This window comes from Gadus morhua, chromosome 6 (assembly GCF_902167405.1).
Source record: "Gadus morhua chromosome 6, gadMor3.0, whole genome shotgun sequence".
In the NCBI taxonomy this organism is placed as follows: domain Eukaryota; kingdom Metazoa; phylum Chordata; class Actinopteri; order Gadiformes; family Gadidae; genus Gadus; species Gadus morhua.
Genome location: NC_044053.1, coordinates 20,580,003 through 20,599,418, shown reverse-complemented (window position 1 = coordinate 20,599,418; position 19,416 = coordinate 20,580,003). Strand labels below are relative to the sequence as shown.

Below are 19,416 nucleotides of genomic sequence, written 5' to 3'. Positions count from 1 at the left end.
AGTATAATTATTGTAGACAATTTTTGAAAGTCTTCATTTTTCTGGGGGATAATAATGTAGTTAGCATTTTTCTTACAACATTTCAAGGATTTTGAAAATGTTCATATGTTGTTGCAGTAAAGATAGTTGTAAATACGATTAACTGGCTACAGAAGCAGTAGAAGAGGCTATTCAGGACAGAAAGTTAATCTTCCTCCTATTCTCTACTTCCCTCTGGTGGTACAATTCAACATTGACTCTCAAAAACAAACCATTAAGTTACTACAGAATTCTAGAACGTCAATTCTTGTTAGGAACTCTACAAAATGCATATGGTGATTATCTTTTCTGTATTACAATTTGTGAGTCTTAACGTTTTTATTCCTGCTTAATTTTTATAAAGTGTGACTGACACAAATTCAACCTTATCACAAAGCATGCATACGTTTCTCTAGTGAGACATTGAACATACAAAAGACGTATAGCCCACACAAGAGTTGAGCCAAATCAGCATCTTTATTTTACAAACAAAACACATTCTTTTGACATTTTTTTGTATAATAAAAAAGCAATTTACAAGCGTAAGAACCAAAATAAAGCAGCACAGAATGATTATGAGTAAAATATATAGAATTTGAATAAATATATTTTTTTATCTCATGCTATAAAATAAATTCATAAATGGCAAGTTAATAGATACGACACCAGCTCTAGCTAGCTTCATTTACTTCATAGTTGTACAAAACAGTAGAGTTCTGAGGTTCACAGTTGGGTTGTGAGGTTGTGTGTAGAGTGGAGAAGACAGGAGAGGGCCAGACCTGCGTTCGAGGTTAAGTCTATGGTCTCCAGTGTCCCTTGGGCTTTAGCTCTGGAAAACACAGGATCGCTAAGATCTTGAGGCAGACTGTTTGGGAACCACTGACTTGAGGACTTGTTCACCTGAAGAAAAGTGCACATTTACACTACATGGACACAAGCTGTACGCCCATCAATGGGACCACTTTTTTTTTTAAACGCTAAAGACCCTGAGTTCTAGGTTTTTGTCGATGTGTTTCCGTTTTCACCAAATAGGAGCTAGAGACGTGCGCAGGTAGAGATCAGGATGTGTCACGTAAAAAAAAAAAGGACATAGGCCATAGAAAGGGCCTCTAGACATCCTGTTCTCCCTGTCCGACTAGGTCTAATGTCTCAGTGCCAGCAGGGGGATGAGGGTGAGGGAGACCAGTACAACTTAACATGGAAACAGATTGTCGCTCTTAAACAGTGGCTTTGCAGCCCGCCCAAAAATCCCTTTCATTCTTTAAAAACAGCTGGATATCCAACTCTGACAAGTGCCATGTTTTGTGTTGCAGTTGACCTACAGTCATAGAACGAGGATGGGTGCTTAACCTGGCATAACAGAAAGCAACAATAGCAGTTATTTTTTATTACTGAGGAGGAAGTCATCCCGTCCAAATTTCAAGGGAAGAAAATAAACAAAACTACATCTAATCGTCATGAAAGAAAATTTGCCCAGGTCCAACTTCAATTCGACAGCTCCCTGACATTCGCATTGTTAACTACTTTGCAAGCCATGATCTCAAATAGGCTTGATGACCCAAACACAACACTTAAAAATATTATTGCTTTTTTCCTTTTGAATAATACACAGTGGACAGAAACTGACGGAACAAAAACCTATGGAAGACTTAAGATTATTCATTTTTCTAAGCCTGTACCAGTGTTTGTAAACTACCTGAAGTGTGTCTTTGAAGAAGGAATAGGACAAGTTGGAAATTCCAGAAGTAGTCCAACACTCTTCCCTGTAAACACTGGTTTTAATTGTTTAGGGCCCACTAATATGCCTTTCCATCACCCTTAAAATGTATAACGGAAAGTCACTAAGTTCACCATGATCTTGTGTTGTAGGTTCTGCAAAATTTAACTTGATTTTGGAATAAGTCACCACTCACCTAAAATATGGGATATCATAACAGAAAAAAACCTGACAAGTTTATAAAGCACCATTGATCAGGGTACTGCCTGCTAAATCAACTGATGGGACCACAATTCCTTTTAGGGTGGTCCCAATGATTAACAATAACGGTGTTGTCTGAATCGTCCATTTATGGATCTTTGCAAGGCTGTGCCTAATGACACAAATATGAGAAATCTTCTTAAGTTACAAAACATCTACTTGCATTCTTTTGTATATACAATTTTTGTGGGCGGGTGATGTGCAATTCAGCCACAGTATATAAGGGCAAGCGTGGCGTTTCTCTAGAGTAAGGATTTTTAATTTTAAGCATCTGCCAAATGGTGAAAGAAGCTGTTCCCTGGCTTGATGTTGCATCACATCTCACTCATCTTATTGTTGAAATGATGGGATAGTCAAAAGATGATTTAGATTGTCCTCAGTGCTAAGAGAGGAAAGAAAACACAGAGGCAGTCTCTGTATTTGGGGCAATGGTATACAGGAGTGTCTCATTTACGATTGATTCAAAGCAATATATATATATATTACTTTAAATAAAATGTTCAATACATTACGAGGAGAAAAGCCATCGAATGATAAACTAGGGCTCGAAGTAGGAGCACTTTACTATACGGTTCCTAATTCCCATTTTGTTTTAAGAGAAAATAAGACATTTGATTCTTAACTCTATTCTATCTACATAATTAGCGAGGAGGCACAGAGAATTAAGTGCCTGAATCTATCATGAAAAGCAAGTGGCAAGGCACTACATTTAAGATGCCACTTTGTGTTTTTTTAAATTGTTTATATTTTTGAATACAATGGCCTTAAAACAATTACAATACCTATTGCACAAACTAGGATATTGTCAGCGTTATTATGGCTTAGTCAGGAACATTACCTAAACATAACTTATCTATTTATTTTTAAAAGACAAGCAACTGCTGTAAGCGGAGGGTCCTATACATTCCTTAATAAGAACCCGGGCCGAAAACAAAGTTGGTCTTCATCAAATGACAGGCTAGTCGTCAAGAAAACCATTAATTTAGCAGTTTTACATTATTGTTCAAATTTGCCCATTAGATACATCTTTGGTGTCAACTCTTGGCACACGTTTGTTCAGCTTCTACGCCTTGTTGTGGAGGTCTTAGACAATACTGCAAGCCGACCAAATTTCTTCCAGGGAAAGTTCTAAGAAAAATAAACGCTCTATTTAAGAACTTAAAGATGAAAGAGTTGCTGTACTACCGCCAAATTGCAGTAGCAGATTGCCAAAGCGGACTTAAGGAAGCAAACGTTCAACGGAAAAGTACTTAAAGAAGTAGACAACGTTTGCTTTCTTCACAACAGGTTTTCCTAGCGATACGTACATCATAAAATAATGAAGAGCTAGTATACGCATTTTTCTTGAATTCCCCTAAAACATGGGGGTACCTTAATAGTGTCCTAAAATGCCAAACCAAGGTTGTGTGCACATATTCAATACAAACTGCACTGGCGGTGTGACAAAGTAAAAAATAAAAAGACGAGTGACAAAACTTTTAAATCTTCCCAAACAAATGCTAAAACCTCTAAGTGAAGAAACGAATTTAAGATTTTCAATCAACGGACAGGACAAAAAAATGATGGTTATGGCAGTTGCCCTTTCAAAATGTTTGTCATACAAGTATTGAACAAAGGGCAGTGCTGTGATTGGATAATTGCTCTTACCCTTAAGTGCCATTACAATGCATTTCCTTTAAATGTACTATTTTAAAGCTCAATAGAAACACAAGCTTCTACTTATTAGTCAGACAAAATCCTTATTTCTAAAAGTTTCGAAGGGCATACGCAAAATACCATTCAAAAGCATATCTAGTGGCAAAGAGTTGCCAAACTTGTGTAAAGAATCTGAACTAAAAAAATCTAAATTTGCAAGTCAACATCTCCCCTTTGAAAAAGTGGATGTCAAGCAGACGAGTGAAGGGGAGATTGTTCCAAGATTGCCCTCACCCAAACGCCAAGTCGGGGGTCACCTGCCACTGTCATCAGACCGCTGCTCTTAAGAGTTAAGACCGAAATTAGCATAATTTTCACTTGGTCAGCACGGCCAAGCCTCTCCCATGTACCACAATGTGCACCATGACTTTGGCTCTCCAGCTACGCATTAAAACCCTCTCCCTCTTGGAGACCTAACCCACACCACATCGCTACCAATAGCATACAATTAGATTGGTTTTAAGTCACCTGCTCCAGAGTAGAGAACAAATATCACAGCTGAAATGATCCTGCTATTTAAACGATAATCTCAGACATGGTCAAAATACAAAACTAAAAACAGAACCCATAGTTTCTATTAGAAAATAAAAATGAGGAGGTATACCATTTCGAGATGGCTGAGATTCCTTTCTTCTTTCTGTTTGCATATTATTAAAAGTAGTATACTTTAAAAGATGTACATGAATAGATCCATAGTTGTTCCTGCTGTGCTGAAATCATAGATACATTTTTTGTCTCTGTAAAACAGACTAATCTATAGGTCCCCTACCACCGCCACCCACCCACCCACCCGAAGAACAAGAATACACGTAATAGTGAAGTCGTTAGGTATAGAACTTCAATCAGAATAATGAACACTGCAAATGACTGTAAGGTATGAGGATAGCTCGTGTAGCCTTTCGAAGCCCCCACAACTTGGTCACCAGGCTGAGCTCCAGTAGTGATATGAACGCTGAAAACATGATACAAGACCTGGAACGTGGACAGAGAGCCAGCCCAATTCATGTATTGAATGACTGCAGGGCTGGTCTCTTCACCCAATTCCTTCCATCTGTCCAATACAAATACACAACCTAGCTAATGAGTCTTGTGCATTCATACCATAGCACCTTCTGCGTCGATTCAACCTGGCTGACCGTGAAAACATTTGAACAAAGGACTTAGTCCATAAGCCATACAATCCACAAGGAATATTTCACTTTAAGTATCAAGGCTATGTGTTGAGGAGAATGCTCTGTCCAGGATTTGGCAATGGAAAACAAACAACCTAACAATTACAAACCAAAAACGGACAAAGTAGAACATAAAACGGAACCAAAAACAGAATTTTTAAAATGTGAACACTACGGTTCCTCGTAGGTTCTTGGCTATGAGGTAGAACCTGTCGGATTTCCGTAAAGACTGTCATGAGTATGTAGTTGTAAAATGAGGTATTGAACGGATATGTCACACGAAGCTTTGCACTGTCAGAAAAATCATTCCTTGTGAGTAAGTGGCCGCCTTATGGCCACGTGTGCAAAAACAGGTCAGGTAAAAAGGTGATATGACAAGCATCTTACCAGAGCTTTCACATTATCAATTATTGCAACATGCCTATATAACTCTGTAATTATGTTTTTAAAAAACATGGAAAGATTAAAAAAGAAAACAAACAAGGGGGCCTTGATTATTGGGACCTCCTGAAAAATAGTAAATCGTTAATCCCTTTCCTTTGAAATAATCAAACTTCAAAAAAGCACCCATTGTCTCTTTGAATTCAACAATCAACTTTCACAAAATGGACAGTAACCCTTTATGCAATTTTGAACCAAAGTTGAGGACAAAATAAAATAAAAGGTTTAGTTTAAAATTGAAATATTTCTTAAAGCTTCCTAATCCCAAAGTGCCCTAATAATCGACTCCGGACGCTTGAGCCTCCTCCGGGCTGAGCTTGGAGCTCTCCTCTGCATCGTTGGCCTGTGCCTCCTCTGTGTACGTGGTCTCGAAGGCAATCCTCTCCGAGCTATCCTCTGGGTCCTTCTGAACCAAACTCCCCTCCGGAGAGTCCACGTGGTTGCTTCCCTCCGTCGCCCCCAAGTGCTTCTTCCTCAGGTGCTGGTTCAGGGTGCCCTGAAACGGGAAGCATTTGCCACAGATCTGGCAATGGAACGGCTTGTTGTCCGTGTGGCCACGTATGTGGTACTCCAGCTGGTCTTTCCTTGTGTATTTCTTGCCGCAGAACTTGCACACAAACGGGGTGATTCCCATATGCAGGCGCATGTGGCGATCCAGGCTGCCCTTCTGATTGAAGGTCTTCCCACAGTAGATGCAGATGAGTCTCTCGTTGTACGGGTACCACTGGCTCCGCAGGCTGCGCTCCCGCACGTCGTTCTCCAGACTCGCTGACCCCAGGGCGGGCTCAACCTCATCTGAGCCGGGTTTGACGTGGCTCAGCACGGTGGCGGGGATGGCCAGCGGCCGCTTGGCCCGGGCTCGCCCACCTCGGTAGCCACTGAGTATGGAGCGGGAGGGACTGGAGCCGCTGAGGCTCACGAAGCAAGGGGAGGACAGCCCTGAGTAAGAGTAGGCAGTGGACTGGATGACGGGCCCATAGGAGCCCACACTGACGGCCAGCACCTGCTCCCCGTCCACCATCTCGGTGTGGTAGCCGTCGTCACCGGCGGAGGAGCTGTCCGAGTAAGAGGGCCTGTCCGTCTTCTCAACCTTGACGTGGACGTCCGTCACTAGCCCGTCCTTGCCAATCAGATCCACTTGTTCCATCTCTCCTTCTATGGGGGCGTCCTGCTCCGACACGTCATCACTGCTGCCGCGGTCCGACTGGCCTTCCTCTTGCTGCTGCCTTATCCTGGCGGGCCCTTTCACTGACAGCTCGCCGCGAGCCTCCGTAAGGCCCGCCTGGCTCGGCCGGGAGTAGTACGGGGGGGAGATCTGGGTGGGGTTAACAAAGAGGTTGCTGTCGTTGACTCCGTTGGGGCTGTTCTGGGAGCCCTCCTTCTCTGGGCTGCCGACCGGAAGGCTGATCTTGGAGTGGATGGTCTCCAGGATCTGGGTGCACTTGTCAATGATGGCCTGCATCTGCAGGAAGCTGGCGGCGGTGAGGAAGCTGATGACATCCTTGAGCTGCAGCGACATGTGCCCGGTGTAACAGAAGCCCAGGAGCTGCTCAAACACCTCAGGGCTCTTGATGACCGAGATGGAGAGGCCGCTCATGGTGCTCAGGGCCGAGTGGTCGCGGAAGTAGGGCGAGCTGGCCGCCAGAACCGCTTTGTGTGCACGGAACGGCTGACCCTGGATGTGAACGATGATGTCACACAGCTTCCCTTGCAGCCGCAGTTCATTGAGCTGGCTTAGGACAGTGTTGCTGAACTCAGGCACGTCAAACTCTATGTAGTTGCTGCCCTCGTCCATGTCTCGGATGTATCTCTCCAGCGTGTCGGCAGCCTATTAGAGAAACAAGAGAGTGCACAAAGGAAAAAGCATGAGTGGCAAACTCAACTTTTATTTTTAAGATACGATGCTTCATATGGTAATGATGTCTCCGGAGTCCTCATTTACATCTAAGAGAATTAGGATGAGGATAAGAAAGTGGTGCCTACGTGATCTGCCATTAAAATATACAGTGGTTTCAGGGGAGTAACACAGAAGGCTGTAATGCAGATAATTATTCCTACTCCGCCTGAGAATGACAGCAATAGTGCAAAACTACTTTAGGGTGAATTGCCACTTTCGCAACCCAAACTCTCAGCATTAATATTGAAGCTTCCCATAAATATTGTTTCAGTACCGTTTGTTTCATCAAGTCAGAGAAAGACAAAAAAAGTTGTTCTTTGTTCTCAATGCCTTTCAAGCAAGTACTGTTCCCAACTGCTAAAACATATTGTACATGGGCAACATGTTCAATCATGTCAACATGGCAGAGTCATGTGCCATCTAACCTTTACATGAACGAACACCAGCAATTGTTTTATAAAAGGAGAAAGACATTTTTAAGAGGGATGGGCCTGTAGCAAAGCGGGAGAAACTGACAAACCTGATTTTTCTTTACTCATTTTGTCTACCTGAACAGAAGGAATATATTAATATTTCCCTCATGATTCAGGCGAAGGCAGTCTGGAATGAGATTTTTTAGGTTTCATCTGGAGTCACTACCTGGCATATGTACTAGGGATGGGCGTGAGGAATCCATTACTCGAGTACTCCTCGTTACAAATGAACTCGGTTGATGGACAGGCAAACTCGAGTTTGCATATACACACACAAACAAAGTTTTCTGAGGCAAATGTATCTATTTTCTGTCTGCGCCACTAACGCATGCCGTGGGCACAAAGCAAATGAAATGTATCCATTTCTGTGTGGCGCGTTCCGTGCCGTGTGCAGGCACGCCAGAATTCAAAAAGTTAAGAGATGGCGGTTAAAGCAAAGCGCATCGAAGAATTGACATACTTTAAAGAAATAGGAGTTCATAAGGTGAAATGTAAAATATGCCAAGTGAAATCTAGCTACCAGAAAGTACTATGCGGCACATGCTCCTGAAACACAACGTTGAGTTCGGGAAAGCAGACCCGCAGCAACCAAGTGTGTCGGCTATTTTCACCGCCGCACAGACGCAGCTTTAATCCCGGCCGTGTAGAGAAGATCACAACGCTGAGTATTTCCATAGTCCATTTGCTGCCGTTTTATTTGCAGCTTTAAATTATTTGCAGTGGTTAGGCTACTTGTTTCGTTTTTGTTTTTTTTAAACTGTGGCCTTGGTTCGACGTGATTTAAATGGTGAGACGCATCTTTATTTTTGTAAGGAAAATGTGTTTTGAACGTTTGCAAAAATAAATAATGAATACTCTGATAACTGACTGTTTTGATGGAGAATAAGCATTACATGTTTGGTTGGTAATATTGCCATTCATTATCAGGCCTATTCCTGCTGCGGATGCGTTGCATTCTAAAAATAGATTCGATTAAACGAGTACTCAATTGATCCTCGAGGAATTCCTTTGATCACTCGAGTTTGGAATTTACTACTCGTGCCCATATGTACCCCACACACGTCTGCTTCAAATAATGTATTTTGATGTTCACCATTAAAATAAAAGTTATGAAGAACGATCATAATAAATAAAAAAAGAATATATATATAAAAAAAAATCATATTTAAACTGTTCAATACAATTATGTAACAGCTGAACTATTGAGACTATCTGTTAACCTGGGCAAATACAAAATGATAAGGCTAAAAGTTCTAAATACTAAGCCTACATTCAAACACCGTTGGGACATTGACAATGTGAACGTCTTCTACCAAGACACCTGCACAACCTGACTGCACAGTCTCAGACTGGCCTATGGGAGAGGCAGCAAAACCGACCGGCAGGGGAGTCTTGTTTGATTTCAAACTGCTTTTACTTGCAGCAACGATGCAGAGCATGTTGGAAGTATCAGGGAAGTTTGCCAACACCACCCGCACTCAATTGAGCACGGCTGAAAGGTTGCCAAAGAATGTGTGCTCATTGGTTGATAATATATGAACCCTGTATGGGTCACATGCATGCCTCATGTGGGGAAAACAGGATACTGCGGAACTAAAGAAAACACCACTTTCCACCAAGGCAATAGGCTTAATTTACTTGGCTCAGCTCGTCCACTTAAGGATATGGACATCATGACTACCATTAGAAACCTTGAACAGCAGTTTGACCTAGGACTGTGATTGCCTTATCATGGCTTGGCTGAGGTTGTAAAATGAATGCAACACCAAGGAATAACCAACCGCTTAGAGATGCCACTTGGAACACTAAAAATACATGAAATTTGATACAGCAGGAATGAAAGCCAGCAGGGGGGGGGGGGGGGAATTCTTTCTTCAACATCAGCATCATTTTTCCCATTTTGTAAAACAGCTTATAGTGTGAAACCAGCCAGAACTGCCTATTAAGCAAAGGATTGTAGAGGCATTCAAATAATAAAATAAGGTCTATGTAGTGCTGCTACAATCCAAATCGAGAACATTTGTAAAAACCGCCAAAGACAAATAAAAAGGTAACCTCAAGGTTTTGTGGTTTGATACGTTTCACTTGAGCACATACAAATCCTCATGTAAATCCTCACCTTTCGGGTATTTAGTGTCAGCTAACCGAGTTGTTACTCTAGCAGAAGAACCCACAATTATCGACTTGATGCAGGCTTTACTTTGACTAACTTTTGCATTTGTTGGTAACAAAATATTTCTCTGCACACTGCATGTTGCAGAGCGGTTGTCCCAAGGAGACATTCAAATCGCCGGCCAATAACTACCTCAGCTGATCACAATGTGTGAGGTCAAAACAGGCATTTTGGGTTACACTTGCAGAGTAAAAGCTTCACGCGGTTATGGTTTGATTGCAACAGTATGGTATCAAGTCCCAATGTTTAACATTCAGCCCCTCCCAGTTATTAGGGGGAGTCTTTCAGAGTTAAAAAAAAAAAAAACAAGTGCTCAGTCCAATGTAACTGGCTTCGCACCTTTGGTACGCCAACTAAAGTATCTCGGCTGGGTAGGGTGAGCACGTATAGACAGTACAATTCTTGTGCGCAAAGAGTTAAGGGCTGCTGCACATCATATTTTTGGTAGAAAATAGAAGTAATAGGATTTTAATTATAGCTCTAGTAAACCACTATTAATCAGCATTGACTACAGATATCACCAGGTCATTTTAAACAACGGGTATGTTGAAACATTTCAACCTTTGTTTTTATTGTTCAATGTTAAACATGGCCATCTGATTGGTGCTGGTTTTAGTGTTTGTCGTGTAACCAGCAGTATTGGCAGTTTTTACTGCCATTTGATCTATTCCGACTAATCAAGAGATGGCACAGCAAAGATCGCAAAACAATAGGTTATTATATCTCTAGTTCTAAGATCGTAGGCGTAGCCGTCTAGTCTTAGGCCTAAAAAAAAAAAAAGTTTGGTTCCTGTTGGTTGTCAGTTGAGGTCATGGGTAGGTAGGGAATTTATTTTATTTTTTTATTTTATTTTTTCCAGTGGCAGCGAATGATAGGTAGGTTGTTTTCATTTAAAAACGAGAAAATTCGCTCATCCTTGTACAGAATGGAGAGGTGCTGTACCAAAACGTAATTATAGTTTGCATCAAAAAAAAAAAGTTTTTTTTTTTTTTTATAAAGCTCATAAAATAATTTGGGTCGCACATAAATTGACAGGGTTGGTCGGAAACCGGAACCAAACAATTTTTTTTTTTAGGCCTTATGGGCTTTTCCCATGCACTGAATATTTTAGCAACGTACCAAATCAACATGGGCCACACACCACCGGGTGAGAGCAGAGATAGGCTTAGTCAAGAACGACGTTACAATTTGTAACAGCCCGGCCTATATCCGAGCCGAAGACGGGGCACCCCCGACTCCAACACAGAGTGGCAGAGTGAGCCCCTGGCCTGGACATTTCCAACATGTAAAAACAGATAGAAAGGGCCGAGGGACGACACAGCAGATCAATTGTCCGCCGAAATGCCCTTGAGAAGAGCCACACCCCGTGATGAGTGTGGCTCCAACACCCAGCGGTGTCGCTGAGCCCTGCCGGGTGTAGGCTAAGCAAACACCCTCACATATCCAGCAAGACAGACGCTGCTTTGGAGAGAGCGAGATGCATTGGCAGGGTCACTATAACACACTAACAACTGTGTGTAACGGGGCACAGGAGATGCAACTCAACGCCACTGCACGCGAGAAAAAGACTAAACAGGTCGAGCCCAATGCAAGAATCTCTTGACCGGGTGGGGGGGGCTGAAAAACGGTTTACTGTCACAGCCTGCGTGGCCAACCGAAACGGCTGCCGCACATAATTTGATGGGAGGAAAAAGCCAAAACGTTCTCCAATAAGCACTGTAGGAAACCAAGCACGCTTCCTACCTCAGAGAGATTGGGCAATGTGATTGCTGTCACACCACTTAAAGAAAGCACCCCACTTTGCTGCATTGACAGAGGAAGTGGAAGGCGCCCGGGCACTCTGTATAGTGTTGATAACCACTGCTAGCAGACTCTGCCATGCAGGATTAAGCTCTCAGACGCCAAACCAACAGCCGTACCAACCCACCCAGCTGTCTGACTAGCACCGGCCATGGCACTGTGCGCAAGAAAGCAGCTAGCTCTGGGAATCACAGACAGTTTCTCCTGTCTGATCCGCTCCAAATGAGCATGGATCAGTTAAAGGGGTGGGAATGCATAGAAGAGCGCCTGCAGCAAAGGTGTGTACACACCATAGCATTTACCATGGGGAAAGATTCTGAGGGCTGAGAGAGAACCACAGCCTGCAGTGGGGGTTCTCTCTTAACACCAAAAGGTCCACCTGAGGCCTAAAAAAAAAAAAAGTTTGGTTCCTGTTGGTTGTCAGTTGAGGTCATGGGTAGGTAGGGAATTTATTTTATTTTTTTATTTTATTTTTTCCAGCGGCAGCGAATAATAAGTAGGTTGTTTTTCATTTATAAACGAGAGAATGCGCTCATCCTTGGACGGAATGAAGAGGTGCTGTACAAAAACGTAATTATAGTTTGCATCAAAAAAAAAAAAAAAACTTTTTTTTTTTTTTTTTTTTTTAAAGCTCATAAAATAATTTGGGTCGCACACAAATGGACAGGGTCGGTCGGACACCGGAACCAAACAAAAATTTTTTTTAGGCCCGAGCACATCCGAACCTCTGCGAGACAAGTACGAAAATGTTTGGATGTAAATGCCACTCGGCTCAGCGGGTATCACCGGGAGACATGGAGGTTTGCCCTGAAGTTCTGGACGCCTGTGATATGCAGAGCTCTTAGGCTGAGCTGGTCCTGATGAGTCCATAGTCAGAGCTCGACGGCTGCTAGGTGGAGGGCAGAAAGCACTACCCCGTTTGTTTGTGTATGTCTCCGCTGACACGCCGTCTGTTCTGATCAGAACATGGCAGCTGCACACCAGGTGAGAAGAATGCAAATACTTTCCTCACTGCAGCGAGCTCAAGCACATGTATATGTGCAGTGGGGAGCGCCGGCCACTCGCATCTGACTGAGTACGGAGAGGCACGTTTAGGAGTTGACTCTCCCTAGAGGAACCCCTTGAAAAGTGCAGGGGGCATTTCCCAAAATCCCAGGTCTGGTGAGTGGCAACATCGAGTGGTGTACAGAGAGCACCTTGAGCTTGTGTCGCCTGGGATCGAGGATGTGCACAGCAGCTAAATAAACTATAAATTCTCTAAAGAACACGCAGAGCCCTGACCAAGAGAATAGATAAAGATATTTCTCTGCACACTGCATGTTGCAGAGCGGCTGCCCTAAGGCGACATTCAGTAACATGTTTGCACTCCAATAACTACCTCAGCTGATCACCATGTGTGAGGTCATTGAACTGAGAAAAACAGGCATTGTGGTGTTAAACTTGTAGAGTAAGAGCTTCACGCGCCTATGTTTTGATTCCAAATTGTATGGTATTAAGTTGCAATGAGTAACTTTCATCCCCTCCCAGATATGAGCAGGAGCCTCTCAGAATTCAAAACACACCAAGCGTTCAGTCCAATCTAACTGGCTATGCAACTCAGTGTGACGTAAACTAGCGTAGCTTGGCTGGGTGTGGGGGGGGGGGGGGGGGGGGGGGGGGGGGTGAGTGTAGACGGTAAGATTCTTAGAGGCAAAGTGTTAACGCCAGTCTAAAACCTTTTGTAAAAAAACTTTTACTTTATCAGTTATAGAATGTGATTTTATTGATAACATTAGTAAAATCACTGTTAAATCAGCATTGTCTACAGATATACATATCCAGGTAATTTTTAACTAGTTGGTTGAGTCAGTGCGTCCTTAAATTCACTTCCCCAAAATTGAATTGTTCCATGTTCGACATGGCCATCTACTTGCTGGTATGTTGGTCTTATGGTAGTTGTTGCTGCCATTTGATCTCTTCTGGTCAATCACAGATGGCACAGAGGAGGGCAGAAAACTTATATTACCTAGCCAGTCTGCCACAGGCAGGTAGAGAACAAGCAAGGAGACAACCCATTCCTTGCCAAAGAAAAATTACACTACCAAAGAAAAAACACTTGATGTGGATCTGGCCCAATCGTCATTGTCCCTAGATTTCCGAGCCGTTTGTTTTACTATTTGCATCATATCCACCATATCTGCAAAACGCAAAAGGCATTCAAGTAAACCTTAGTTTGGGCTTACCGTATGAATAAAGATTTTTCAATAATTGGTGCAAATCACTTCTATTAGGTGGCTAAGAGAAACAGTTTTGACCCAACTTGGTAACCCTTTAGTTTGGGTCCACATTCCAATAGACAGAACAGACACAGGTTTTTCATGTACCTAAGGGCCTGGTTCAACATATAAGCGGTTTGGAATTTAAAAAGCTCCCCGAGTTCTGTTATCCGACGTATCCATGGTAAATCAATCTGATGATGGCAATGTTCATAGATGTGTTTATGTTCAACTGGTATGTTTACAATAGACGCATGCTTCCTGAATGTGCACATGACATCTTGGGATTGTGCGAAACCTCTTTCAAACAGTGTTAGTGCGTTTCATTGCGGAGTGGCCTGCTTGGCAACAACTGCAAACATTGCATTCGGGTATGGTTCTTCTACCTTTAGATTATTCACATTAAAGAACTGTTTCTTAAGAAGACTTGTTTTCTCTATAAATGCAAATAAGGCCCTGATGACATAAATAAAAGTAATGCGAAATAACGTCCTTCCCTTTAGTGTAAAAATTAAATAACAGCAGTACTTGATCCAGAAAACGACCTTTTCTACTATGTACTATGATAAGGTTCTGAACCATTATAGGTTCATAAGTCCTGTTTGGGTGAACACTTCAGACATCACCCATATACGATATTGGTTAGTTTAGATAATATTATCGAATGTAAGTATTAAGTAAAGATATATATAGAAACAAGATCATCAGTTTACACTTTTCTTTCTTACGTTTCTGTATTGGTTTGAAATACATGTTGTATTCATGCAAAGTCATAATATAATCATAGCCAATATCTTCATGTCAACCACGTGCTTGGGTGCAGTAAAATGAATTGTGCATTGCCTCCCTCTGATTCAATCGTGTTTCCAAACCATAAGCTAACCCCAACAAGGTGTTATTGTGTTGGACTGTGAAGCCATGCCATAAACCAAGACTTTCTCAACTGAACCCAGCAAGAGATTGGTGGCGTAACATCCAAAAAACGGAATGTTAGAACTTCCCTAACAGGCTCTCTGGAACCAGGCCAAGTAGCCTGTCTCGCTCCCCAACCGCCTATATTTTGGATACCTTAAAAAGGGCGGCCTTTCTTACCTTAGAAAGGCCGCCCATTGCTCAATCAGCAGCAAAAGAAAAACCCGTTGGTAGCCTGACTGAACCATGACTATAAAAATGCAGTTCAACAGGTGCAACGCTATTATGCCAACTCACGCAAGACAGCATAATTGGTATGGCTCCTGTCTATACCCGTATGTATCATAGGTCATGATTCGAAATAGTTCACGTTCAATATACAAGATCCACTAAAGACAGTTGTCTATGTTTGAGTAATGACTCAAACGGTCACAGAAATGAGTGGAGGGTTGATTGCAAACACAAGATGGTGTTGGTTATAGCAGGTGCACAAGGTAACCTCTCATGATCCCACACGTTATCCATAAAAATCAGGAGGTCAAATGTTTATACGGCCCTATGGTAATGACCACACGGGTGTCAGCTAGATACATCTTGTCTCTTGTTCCCCTGTTGGTTCTACATGGCCCTTAATTCGCATCCATGAGTTCCCAAAACTGAAAAATAGCTGGACTCATCCTTTTCATCCAAATCAAGTTTTATATATATATATATATATATATATATATATATATATATATATATATATATATATATATATATATATATATATATATATATATATATATATAACACTAGTCAACGACTGGTTAGCAAAGGACTGAGGTCTTAAAGTTGAAAAGGAGCCATTATACTGAGCTCACATTCGTGTCAGTCAGTTTGAATGATCTGCACACGTTTGCTTCAGATGTGGTTTCACTGCGACGGGATAACGCCTTGCGTCTTAGTTGCTTTGCTTTCCAGACTAAGCTTGCAGGGCCCAACTCCACTCGGTGCGCCGGGAAAGTCCCCCAATCGCCGGGGGCTAGTCCCAACCTCTCGGGGCTAGTCGCCCAAGCACCTTGGGCTAGTCCCCAAAGCGCCGGGACCTAGTCCAAAGTGCAGGGGGCTTAGTCCCCCTAGCACCGGGCTAGACCACCTAGCAACGGGCTAGTCCACCTAGCTCAATGCTAACGGGCTCGTCCGTCTAGCACCGGGCTCTTCCGCCTAGCACCAGGCGGGCTTCCGGACTAATGGCCCAACTTTTATTCCCAGATACGTCGGCCGCGAAACCGAACTCGTAAGCCGACATGTATGCAGTCGTACAAAAAACCCTACATCCGTGTGCCATCACGGTTGTTCTCACGGTTGTTTCAAACAAATACAAAATAGAAGGCTGACAGTAACACAAATCACATTGGTCATAAGATACGTCAAGCGCTCTAACGCTGACGTACCGTGGCCCCTCGACCGTTAGCCGCGGAGCTAGCACTAGCGTCCGGTGTTGAACGGGTGCTAACGCAGTTAGCTGGCGACTGCTAACGCGAGCTGGCTAATGCTGAAGGTACCGTAGCCCGCTAGCCGCGGAGCTAGCGCTAGCGTTTTGCACTGCACGGTTGCTAACGCGAGCTAGCATGCGATGGTAGCCAGTAGCCTTTTTTTACCCTTAAACTTACAAAAGGCGCCACCGGACGCCCGCTCGTCCCGACCGCTATGGGGAACAGACCCCGAGTACCGGCGGAACTTACCGTCTTGTTGCGGATCAAATGTTGTCCATTCCCCCCGTGTCTCGTCTCACTGCAGCCAGGCCTCCCCCCCACTCCGGTCCAGATGTGTCAGATAGTCGCTGCTGCAAATGTTTTTCATCAACAGGAAGTGTTCTTTTGGGTCTCAGCGTTCATTTTATGCGTGTGTTTTACGGCAGCCCCTCCCTGGCTCTTGGCGGTGTTCTGCACGGAGACATTATGTTATAGAATGACGTGACGGGCGACTCTCCGCTTGTTTAACCCTTGATACTGCATTTCCATTTCCCTGTTCTATACTTTGCATACATCTTCTCTTCCGTTTAATCTCTACTCAAGACGATATGCTTTTCCACATGGGTGCCTCTGTATTCATGTTATCGTCTAGTTGTGCTATTGCCTACTTGAGAACTTTCAAGTGAAATGCTGAATAATTAATACGAGCATTTCATATTTATGACATGGTTATTCGTTTTTGTTATAAATCAATAACACGAACTTAAAGAAACATCGGTCATTCCTTCATTAAATGGCCTACCATTTAAGGGCTTTAAATTAAAGTTATACAACTTTAATTACTTTGTGCCTATACCTTTACAACCTTGACTATTCACAAAGCAATTGCGTATCTGGAATTATCATTCAAAGAATAATAGCCTACGAGGGTTGATCTTTGGTGAATTCAATGACTAAAGTCTACCTCTAAGGCCCAAATCCGACGCTCTCAACGATGCTGAAATTAGGACACCAGAGGTAATCGACTTAAATGCCATTAAGAAACAGGTGTAGGCTTATAACCCATGCATGTAACAATTGCGGACCATCCATCTTAATGGATTATTATATTATCTTAACAATAAAGATGAAACACCTCTCAGTTTCCAGGCCTATTCCTCTATGGTGAATGCACACTCCTTTGATATGGATTGGTGCAGATGCTCACTTGTCTTCTTCTGCATTATCTCTGTGCTCTCCTTTTCTTTATTCCCTTTTGGTTTCTAATAAATGCTGCAAACATGCGTGGTCATCACATCAAAGCCTATCGTCGTAGCAACCACATGCCTGACTGCAGGACATGCAATGTGTGTTGCTTCTCTCTGCTCTAGTAGGCTACTATGTTCTACGTGTTATTGGTTATGAATGTAAAGACATGCTATGTATGAACCACTTTCTCAACTCAATCCATGAAGACGGATTGTGAACTTAAAATTTCTCAAAAATACTTGAATAACTAGAGACACAACAAAAGATTGAAATGGCATTAAGAAACACGCAATAGGCCTATCAACCATGTAACATCCATCGTAGATGCAATCGCAGCTTGAAAAATTCTTTCACACGCAAAGATAGGAAGAATCCTATATCTTTACCACGCGGTGGCGCCAAAGACTATGATGAAATGTGATGACAAAGCATGAAGTTTACAAAAAATGTCAAATATAGTCTCCTTTTTTTATGATCAGGTTTCAGTAAGACGGCAATTATAAAAACCAATCAGTTGGTAACAGATTGTATCTATCGGATAATATGGCTCATAAAGTCATAGATTATTTATGTAATTTGATGTAAATCTGTTACTGAATTTAAAGTCAGCCATTGTTTACTGAAGTAAAAAAGGTAGGGCGGCCTGTGACCAGATTCAAATTAGAAAATCTCATACAATTCACTTTTTTTTCATTTCGTTTTGTTTAGAGAGAGGGCCACCTGCAAACAAATTCAGTTGTATTATGACATATTCCTTCTTCTTCTTCTTCTTCTTCTTCTTCTTCTTCTTCTTCTTCTTCTTCTTCTTCTTCTTCTTCTTCTTCTTTTTATTTTTCTTCTTCGTCAGACACCTACAGGAATATTAGTGGAGTGAGAAGAATGTTCGCTGTGTACCTGTGTTTTACCGATAGCTTGGCAGCTCAGGTGATCACCTGACCTAATCTGGATGCAGGTGGGTGATCAACGAAGGACTGAGATACGCTTTGTCATAGCATGTGCGTCTAGTTAAACAACACACTCCTCCTTCCAGACATTCATTTTACTTTGTTCATTATCTTTGGTAACCAACACTACACTCGGTTAATAGAACCATTGAGACGGATGCAGCGGAACAATAGTGATTATGGACAGGTTTGTTGATTTGGTAACCAACACTTCACTTGGTGGATTGAACCATCGAGACGGATGAAGAAGAACAATTAGGGACGGGTTTGTTTATTTGTAGGGATGATCATGGTATTGATCTCATTTCAAACAGACTTTTAATCAAAGGGTTTCCTTCTCTGAGTTGTAATCTTTCCTGAGTTAAGGCTCTGTCGGTTCATTGTACTTCTCTTGAATGCCGGGTCGTTGGGTATAGGCCTATAATAGAGCCGGGTTGTCCAGCGTCCAGGCAGTGCAGCGGGCTGCAGGTGGTACGGCCCAGTGCTCTGATGTGCTGCCCCTTCCTAATCCTTCATGACACAGCAGCAGAGCAGGCAAGCTCACCTCTCTATGAAGACAGTGTGAGAGAGCTGAGCCCCCATGATGAATGAGGACATATTGCAGATGCTAAAGATTGTGTTTTGGGGCTTTTGGGTTAATGATGTGGAGATGGATCTATTGCCATTATTGGAATTAAAGAGTATGGTTCTTCTTTCTTCAAATCGAAATTAACATAGTTTTTGCATTGTACTCAAGAGTACTTTTAACCATTCTTTTTTATTATCTAATGTTGAGTCTTATCTTCATTGTAAATACGTTATCATGTAATTGAATGCATTAAGTAGGCTACTATAGTACTTTGGCACAGCAGTTTACGTGTTGCAGGAATTAAAATTAAAAAGCTACCATATCATAGTCTTATTAATTTTTAAGACATCCGTTAAAATACTTTTTAGTATTTGGGTGATAAGCA

At 42.4% G+C, this 19,416-nt stretch overlaps 1 protein-coding gene across 1 annotated transcript; it reads right to left on the bottom strand.

Moving 5' to 3' along the window:
* Positions 1-4,507: 4,507 nt before the first annotated feature.
* zbtb34 (zinc finger and BTB domain containing 34) lies at positions 4,508-16,828 on the bottom strand. Its single transcript, XM_030358200.1, has 2 exons — positions 16,542-16,828; positions 4,508-7,132 (listed from the first exon to the last, which is right to left on the bottom strand). Exon 2 carries the CDS (start codon positions 7,097-7,099, stop codon positions 5,579-5,581), a length of 1,521 nt encoding a protein of 506 aa, XP_030214060.1. The 5' UTR covers positions 7,100-7,132; positions 16,542-16,828; the 3' UTR covers positions 4,508-5,578.
* Positions 16,829-19,416: the final 2,588 nt, after the last annotated feature.